The following is a 9,636-nucleotide window of genomic DNA, read 5'->3' as shown; positions in this document are numbered from 1 at the left end:
AAAGAAAAGAAATTAATATAGTTTCGTGCCCTGTGACATTTACATTTCACCAGGTTAAAATAGTATCTCAAGCTTTATGCTTGATTTATTTGTAACACATTAACCTCAAAACCTTTTCAGCCTTTTCTTTCTACAAATTGTATGGTGTAGAGCTATAACAGCACCCAAAATACTATCAAACACTCCAACGCAGCTCCATTCTTCGCGAAAGATGGATAAAAAAGCGCACAGGAAACAAAAACCTCGAAAAATGATATATGACCCACCAAATGCAGGCCAAATCACAGAGATGCCGATTCGCACAGGACTAATATTATCACAGGACCTCGGTGTTCGGCGAAATATGGTAGGTCTTTTGCGGGGGAATTTTTACTTTACAAATTACAGACATGGCCGATTCGCACGGGATTAAGATCACAGACAACATCCGCAATTATTACAAATGACTGGAGGTCACCAGGTAATACTAATCCCGTGCGAATAGGGCTACTGAGTCATTCATTCAACTAATTCATTCAAACAGCTGATTCATTCAAGAATGAATGGGATTTTTCTTACAATAACAGTGTTAAATACACTTTGATCAGTGTAGAAATTGTGAAATAGAATGAGATTGTGAGATTACCTGTTTTTCCTATCATGTTCAAATTATGTAACTTTCTGTGTGTCAATTTTATGGAATGTTCCTTTTTTTAAAGCAGGAAATCATGTGCTAATAGGTTTGCGTAATGCAGCTTAATATTGTTTTGGAAATGTAAAAATGTATGACACTGAGAAGTATGACACTGATGTGATTGGTTGGATCAAAGATCCCTGTGAATGTTTGTTTAATGTCAGATCTGGTTTAGAATCAGAATGAGCTCTATTCGCCAAGTGTGCACAAACACACAAGGAATTTGTTGTGGTTTCCAGGAGCTCTGGTTACATACATACTTTCATATATAACACTAGAGAATAGAAAGAACATTTAAATAAGATTAAGAAAAAAAAAATAATAAAAAAATAAAAAGCAATATACATCTAGATCAGAAGGTTTATGTACAGATGTGTGTATAATGTACTGTATATACAACTGTATGAATAAAAATAAGTATTGACATATAAATATCTATTATTTGCCTAACTCTCAGGTGACATAAACACTACAAGAGTACTGGATTTCAGGGTTATAAAAACAGGTAGTAATTGGCGTGCTAGCTTTTTAGGGTGGAGATGGCTTGGGGAAAAACTTGTTATGCCTAGATGTTCTAGTGCACAGAGATCATAAAAATCTGCTTGAGGGTAGAAATGCAAAAAGGCTGTGGTCTGGTTGAGAGGGATCTGTGATGATGTTACCCACCTGTTTCTTCATTCTGGAGATGTACAAGTCCTGAAGGTTGGGCAGGTGAACACCAGATATCCTCTCAGCTGTCCTAACAGTCTGTTGCAGTCTTTTTTATATCTGATTTGCTGGCTGACCCAAACCAGACACCTATAGACGTGCACAGAACCGACTCAATAACAGCTGAGTAAAACGGTCATCTGCGCCTGTGGCAAATTGAACTTCTTCAGTTGACAAAGGAAGTACAGCCTCTGCTGGGCTTTTTTCAATGTGAGTGTCCTACTTTAGGTCCTGAGAGATGGTAGGAGCCCAGAAACCTGAATGACTCCACTGCTGCCACAGTGCTGTGTGTGTGTGTGTGTGTGTGTGTGTGTGTGTGTGTGTGTGTGCGTGTGCAGACGGCAGTGTGACAGTGCTCTCTAGTGGACACTGGGGGTCACGACTTATTCACATCCAGTGATGACGATAATGATGATAATGATGGTTGTGTTTCAGGGTGTGTGTTTGCGGCTCATGCTGTGACGTTTGAGGTGACTGATGGAAACTCCACCTGCATTAAAGCAGAACTCAGCGCCTCCTTCAGCATCTCCTACAACACCGCCAATGGAACGGTACCACACACACATGCAGACACGCACGACACACACACACACACACACAAACACAATACACATGACTCTTACACACACACACACACACACACACACAAACATTCACACATTTTTTGATGCACTCTATATAAATATATTTATTTAATTTATACAATTTTTGAAATATGTTTCGACCCTATGTCTATTTCATGCCATATCAGAGTGAATGAACAGAGCTCACTTCCACCTTCACCCACTGCTCGGAGTGTGTGTTCATTGTGTGTGTGTGTGTGTGTGTGTGTGTGTGTGTGTTCGTGTGTGTTCGTGTGTGTTCACTACTCACTGCTGTGTGTGGGCACTTGGATGGGATAAATGCAGAGCACAAATTCTAAGTATGGGTTACCATACTTGGCCTACACGTCACGTTATTACTTAAGTAAAGAAAAGGAAAGGAAAAAAATTAATAAAAAAATTATTAGTTAAAACAAATATGTTTATTTGTGACCCTGTAATTATATTTTGCATCACATGTGGACCTGGTAGACATTATTCTTTTTTCTTTCTTTTTTTGCACATTTGCTGTCTGACTTGAGTGGAATGACTTTATGCTAGGGCCAAAATGAAAATCTTACATTTGAATTTTTTTGATGCTAATATATAGAGCATTGTCCGAGATGCGACACTGTGCATTTTGTCCAGTGTGTGACTGGCATATTTTATTTTTAATTAGATAATCATCAAGTGTTCTAAAATATAAGCACAAAAAAAAAAACAGTGAGAGTATACATACAATATATACATACATATGTGATTTCAATTGTAGATATTTAAACATAGCCAGGATGTCAATGCCTGGCATGAAATGGTAACACTTTACAATAAGATTCCGTTTGTAACATTAACTAAGGTTAATAAACGCCGTAGAAGTATTGTTCCTCGTTACAGTGTGTTAATTTCAACATTTAGTAATGTTAAATTTGCATCTGTTAACATTAGTGAATGAACTATGAACTACCATTAATGATCAGTGTATAAATAATATTTAATATTCTATTACATTTATTCCTTTTTTATTTATTTATATTTTGTAATAAAGTTCAGCACTATTTGAGTGTTCATTCAGGATCCATTTTAAAAACTATCGGTTGATTAATCGGTTATCGGCCACTGTGGTCCAACCTAGTTATCGTATCGGTAAAATCCACATCGGATGACCTCTAATATAAATAGTCTAGGAATGTTCTAGTTTTAAACTTTAAAACTGTTAAACTGATAATCAAATAATTTTGTAATTGTGATTACTGATTATGATTGTCACCATTCAAGATATTATATTTATTTACACTAGTTTCCTGACTTAAATTATTATATAAATAACAGACTATACATTATAAAAAACGGTAAAACTCGAAAGCTCAAGCAGTGAAATTCCTGATAATTGATTCCAATAATTCCATGGTTGCTAGGTTAGGAAGAGTAAGTAAAACTCTGGGCAGAAAATGTATCCTTTTAAGAGGGAAGCTCTGATAGGGGGATTTAAACTTTTGACATCTTGCAACCCCAAGGATGAAAACTCATGGAGGTTTAATAAAAACAGTCAAATATTTATTTTCCTTGTTTTCCTTTTTGTTGAAGAAAATGTAAAGAGATTTATTTTATTTTTTTTAAATACATCTCAAGTCATTCTTTGTCAACAGTTTTGCATGTTGATATAGTCACATTGTTTAATGATTTCAGTGTTGTCTCATCGTTGTTTTGTCTTAGTCGTGGAAAGGTTGTCATTGAACATTTTTCGCCACACTTTTCGTTTATCGAATGAATACTGCATGTATGTGTTTTTCCTCTGTTAGAGTGTGGTGTGGTTTGCGCTACCATCCTCAGCAGCAGTGGGCAGCAGCAGTTCCTGCGGCGGCGGTGATGTTCCTCCAGAGCTGGTGGTGTCGTTCGGTGCAGGTCACGCTCTGGCTCTCGTATTCACCAGCGACAGATGGCTGTACCGGGTGGCCAACATCAGCCTGCAGTACAATCTCAGTGACACCACCACCTTTCCACGATCCTCCAGCTCAAGTGAATCTCTCACACACACACACACACACACAGAGGTCGCTGTGTTGGATGAGTGTCTGCTCACAGGTGTTTCTTTCGCAGGAATTGTGTCGGTGATGACGAACGCATCGGAGATCTCGGCGAGGCTGAACAGCACTTACAGGTGTCTGAGCTCCATGTCCGTCAGTCTGAGCACCGAGGTCAACGTCACCTTCTCAGATGTTCGCATGGAGGCGTACATGAACGGAGCAAACCTCAGCACAAACGGTACATGATGGTAGCATGTGACCTTTTTGACATTGAATTAAGTATCATTTTACTTGTTCTTGTTAATCCCACATCAAATGTTGGTTGCCCAGCATACACAGTGGCATAAATCATGCAGTCCTCTTACATGCAAATGAATCATCCTTCTGAACTGGTTCTTTTCAGTGAACTGGTTGAACAGGTTATTGAATTTATTGTTTGAACTGTTCATTCTTGAATCAGACTGATTGAACTCTAAACTGGCCTTTCATTCATTTGTGGCTACTAATGGGGGCTGCTGGGTAATCTGATGCTCAGAGCCGGAGTGAATGGAGCGCCTGACTCATGCAGGAAAATAAACTTGCTCTAATAGATCTATGCAGCAGCTGAGTGCGTAAGTTTACACACCCTCAGAGTCTGCAAAAATGTGCATCATTTAAAAAGTAAATAAATAAAAGACAGTTTTGTTATTTTTATCTAAAACTATAAAAAAAAAAAAACACTTTGTTAATTGAAATACAGCTAAAATAAAATATAAATATTAGATGAAAAACCTGAAGATGAAAAAAGAGAAATTTTGCCTTGGCAAATACTTGAAATAAAAGTTGAACTACTAAAATGACTAAAACTGAAGTTAAATAACAATAAATAAAGGAAAAAAACTAATGAAAATGACAAAAGCACATAAAATTACTAAAACATAAACAGAAATTGAAATGAAAACTGAAAATATGAAAATAAAAGCTAATTCAATAGTCAACATAAGCAACATTATGTTCTAATATTACATGTCATGTATGTATGTATGTATGTGTATATATATATATACATACATACATACACACACACAGTAGTCAACATTTGAAGTGGATCAGAAAAATTAAGATCAAACTGGTTTCATAAAAGGACAAAATTCATGTGATAATGTTAGGCGTCTTTTAAACATCATTCAGGTGTTTAAGCAAAGAGGGGGTGGATGGCTTGGTTCTTTCATTAGATGCCGAAAAGGCCTTTGACCGCATAGAATGGCCTTATTTATTTTCAGTACTGATAAGGTTTGGACTAGGAGACAATTTTGTAAAATGGATCAGAATATTGTATGATCATCCACGGGCTGCGGTCATTACCAATGGGCTTTCGATCGGACAGTTTTATTACATATAGGGGGACTAGGCAGGGTTGCCCCCTGTCACCCCTCCTCTTTGCGATGGCACTAGAGCCACTGGCAGAGGCTATTAGATCATCTACATCCATTCAAGGTTTGGCTATAGGTACTACACAGCATAAAATAAGCCTTTATGCGGATGATGTTTTGTTATTTTTATCTTCACCTGAGTTATCAGTACCTCCTCTCATTAATATTATTACTCTATTTAGTTTGTTTTCTGGATACAAAATTAACCTAACTAAGTCTGAAGCCATGCCTCTTGGTTGCTTAATTGATATGCCAAGTACTATATCTCCGTTTCCCTTTAAATGGTCCCCTGCAGGATTTAGGATACCTGGGAATCTTTGTGACTCCTAACTTTAATCAGATGCATAAAATGAATCTTGTTTGAGAAAATAAAACAGGATCTTGATCATTGGAACTGGAACTCCCTTCCAGTTTCATGGCAGAGTAGGATAGAGTAAGATGAATGTTCTTCCTAGGTTGCTTTATCCTATTCATATGATCCCAGCTGTGTTCTCTAAAAGGGTTTTAAAAGATTTGAATGGATGGTTAAGCTCTTTCATATGGAGCAAAAGACGACCGAGGCTTAAGATGTCAGTTTTACAACTGCCAGGATCTAAAGGGGGTTTAGATCTACCCAATATTAGAACATATCAGTTAGGTGCTCATTTGAGAAATATTTCTAAGTGGATAACAAAAGATGTCTCCTCAGTATGGATAAATATTGAAACAAGTTTATCCAAATATTCATTACCAGACCTATTGTTTATAAAAGTTTTAAAATCATTAAAGAAAGTTGTGTTAATCCTGTTACTCTTAATACACTTAGAGCATGGCGGCTAGTTAGACGCCTGGAGGGTAGGTCTAAATTTACCTCTGTATTTTCTCCCAATTTTATATAATCCAGACTTCCAACCAGGAATGATGGATGCTGGCTTTAAGTTCTGGTGTGAAAAGGGCATTGTTAAGCAACAAGATTTGTTTATTGATAATAATTTAATGTCATTTCTGTTAACATGTTATTTCCTCCCTACTCTGTTCACAGAAGTGTATTCTTATTTTGATGGAATAACGAAGAATAGTTCGGTTTCCATGGCGGACTACATAATTGATTTCGAACAGCGATACAATCGGATGAAAAAGTATATTATGACGCTTCTTGATGCTGTGCTGGCTTTTAAGCTATTGGACATGGCCTGCCTCGATAGTTAGAACCAGGTGTATGGTATCTTCACATCATCGACCACTTTACACATTTCAGCGCCGGAAACATTGTGAAAACAAAGAAGTAATCTGAAATTGTCAACTCCTTCATTCACACTTGGATAAGTGTCCATGGTGCCCCCCAGAAGCTGTACAGTGATAATGGAGGGGAATTCAACAACCAAGAAATCAGAGACATGGCTGAAAACTTTAACATCGAGACAAGAACAACAGCTGGATACAGTCCCTGGAGCAACAGACTACTCGAGAGACATAACCAAACACTCACCGAGATCATCCTGAAGGTCAAACGAGAAAATGGATGTGACTGGCACACTGCCTTTGACTGGGCCCTCATGGCTAAGAACCGTATGTTGAATGTTCATGGCTACAGTCCATACCAATTAGTGTTTGGACAGAATCCTAACCTTCCTTCTGTATTAGTTGATAAATTGCCTGCTCTAGAAGGTACCACTGTGAGTGCTAAAGTGGGAGAACACATTTCTGCTTTACTTGCTTCTAGGAAAGCATTTACAGAAGCAGAGTCTTCTGAGCGAATAAGAAGGGCACTACGTAGGCAGCTTAGGCCCACAGATGACATGTATGTGACAGGAGACAAGGTATATTACAAAAGAGCAGACTGTCCTGAATGGAAGGGACCAGGGGTAGTTATTGGTCAAGATGGAGCTGTTATATTTGTAAGACATGGGGGGACTCTCGTTAGAGTACATCAATCCAGGCTCTGTAAAACAAACACACAGGATCAGCAATCTGGGCAAAAAGAGTCAGTGGATATGTCATGTGTTGATAATCTTCACATTGAATCAACTGATAGAGGGGCTGATGTACTCATAACAAAAGATATTTCATTTGATGCAGCTAAACGGGATGAAATGGTGAATTGGTACAAAAACAATGTTTTTGTTTTTGTAGTTGATGTTGATGATGCAGGTCAAAAGTGTGTCTCTACCAGATGGGTCTGTAGTCTCAAAGAAACTCCGAATGGTATTGTGCCCAAAGTGCGACTCGTAGCCAGAGGTTTTGAAAAGCTTAATATTCACGAGCTGCAGAAAGATTCTCCAACCTGTGCTTCTGACTCTTATAGGCTGTTATTAGCTGTAATCTGTCAAAATAAAGGGCAAGCCCATTCTATGGACATCAAATCTGCTTTCTTGCAGGGCATGCAGTTGTCCAGAGAAATCTATGTCCGGCCCCCTCCTGAAGCAGGAAAAGAAAATGTTCTATGGAAACTAAACAAGTGTGTTTACGGCCTTGCAGATGCATCATTGTATTGGTACAACAAAGTGAAAGAAATCATGCCAAGTACAGGTGGTAAAATGTCTAAAGTAGATCCAGCAGTATTCTATTGGTTGGATGAACAGTGTGAGGTTACTGGAGTACTCGCATGTCATGTTGATGATTTTCTTTGGGCAGGCTCACAAAACTTCTCAACAGATGTGATACCTACACTAAAGTCTGCATTACATGTTGGATGTGAGGAACATGAAAATTTCTGCTGTGTGGGAATAGACTTTGTTACTATTAATGGTGTAGTTCATGTACATCAGCATAGTTACATTGAAAACCTACAGCCTATTCGACTGCAAGTAGCACATGCCGTGCAGAGGGATGCCTCTCTTAATGAGACTGAAAAAGAGCAGCTTAGGTCAAAAATAGGACAAATACTGTGGGTTGCAAAACAAACCAGACCAGACATTATGTTTGATGTATGCAGTTTAGCATCAAATATAAAGTATGCTACAGTCCAGTCTATTCACGAGACAAATAAGGTCATTAGAAAGCTTAAATCTGAAAAGGTGACTCTCAGGTTTCAACATTTGGGAAACAGTGATGCTCTAAACTTTGTTGTTTTCAGTGATGCTTCCCTTGGAAATCTCCCTGATGGGGGCACACAGGGGGGGACATTGATTGGTCTCATGGGAGAAGGAGGGAAGTTTTCTCCTCTCTGTTGGCAATCTAAGAAAATTAGATGTGTGGTGAGGAGTACTCCGGCAGGGAAACTCTGGCCCTGTCAGATGGAATAGATAATGCCATTTTTCTGACTACTCTCTTTTTTGAACTTACTACTGGAACTGCTGAGCTGAATACTCCTCCGTTGATCTGTGTGACAGACAACCACTCTCTGTTTGATGCCCTTAAGTCAACAAAACAGGTCTCTGAGAAACGTCTTCGACTGGAAATAAGTGTTCGTCTGGTCGGACACAAAAACTCAACTTACAAAAAAAAAAAAAAAAGAGAGAGAGGAAAGAGGTTAATTTGAAAAGACTATACTTTCAATCGGATATACAACTATTTTTTTTGGTAACTGTAATCTTTGTTTTGTATGTTTTTTTTAATTTATATTTTCTTTGTTTAAAGTATAGGGAGATTGTTAACATGTTATTTCCTCCCTACTCTGTTCACATGAAAGAAGGCTGTTCCGGGTTAAAAATGAAGTTAGCGCATGCGCTGGTTCAAAGGTGAGCGCACGGGTAAAAAGGTTTTCAAACAACTGGGAGAACATCGATTAGCCTTTTCTATAACACTTTATGCTCTATGAATGGCACTGACTCACAGAATATTAGGAAGAAGTGGGAAAAGGAACTATCAATTCCGATTGATGAGGATGTTTGGGAGGTAGTCTGGGAGGGTGCTAAAAAAATATCAGTCTGTAACCGTGCAAGAGCAATTCAGCTGAAGATACTGCACAGGCTACATATATCTCCTAATCGCAGACATACTTTTAACAGTTCCTTTTCCCCATTTTGTCTTAAATGTAAGACCGAAATTGGTACTCTGACTCACTGTTTATGGTCATGCCGTTTGATACAGGATTACTGGTGTAAAATACTTCGAGAAATGCAAAACATTTTCAGCATGGAAAAACATTCTTTTGCAGTGGACCTCTGATAAAGCCCCCTCTGTGAAGGGCTGGCAAAAAGTGTTAATGGAGCTATTACCACTGGAATACCTTACTTGTATAATTCATTCAAAGACGGTAGGGCTGTCGCGATTCGTCGATTTTATTCGACTATTCGATTTTTTTTTTTTATTCCTCG

The 9,636-nt window shown here is 38.2% G+C and overlaps 1 protein-coding gene across 1 annotated transcript in view; it reads left to right on the top strand.

Moving 5' to 3' along the window:
• The window catches only part of lamp1a (lysosomal associated membrane protein 1a), a 41,101-nt gene that overhangs the window by 23,085 nt on the left and 8,380 nt on the right, over positions 1-9,636 (top strand). The window contains exons 2-4 of the mRNA XM_016441694.1: positions 1,817-1,932; positions 3,762-3,978; positions 4,060-4,224. Coding sequence (XP_016297180.1) covers positions 1,817-1,932; positions 3,762-3,978; positions 4,060-4,224 — 498 coding nt within the window. The remainder of the gene's footprint in view (positions 1-1,816; positions 1,933-3,761; positions 3,979-4,059; positions 4,225-9,636) is intronic.

Source organism: Sinocyclocheilus anshuiensis, unplaced genomic scaffold (assembly GCF_001515605.1).
Source record: "Sinocyclocheilus anshuiensis isolate Anshui unplaced genomic scaffold, SAMN03320099.WGS_v1.1 scaffold2063, whole genome shotgun sequence".
Lineage (NCBI taxonomy): Eukaryota > Metazoa > Chordata > Actinopteri > Cypriniformes > Cyprinidae > Sinocyclocheilus > Sinocyclocheilus anshuiensis.
Note: the sequence above shows the minus strand (reverse complement) of the source record. Positions and strands in the feature narration are given on the sequence as shown.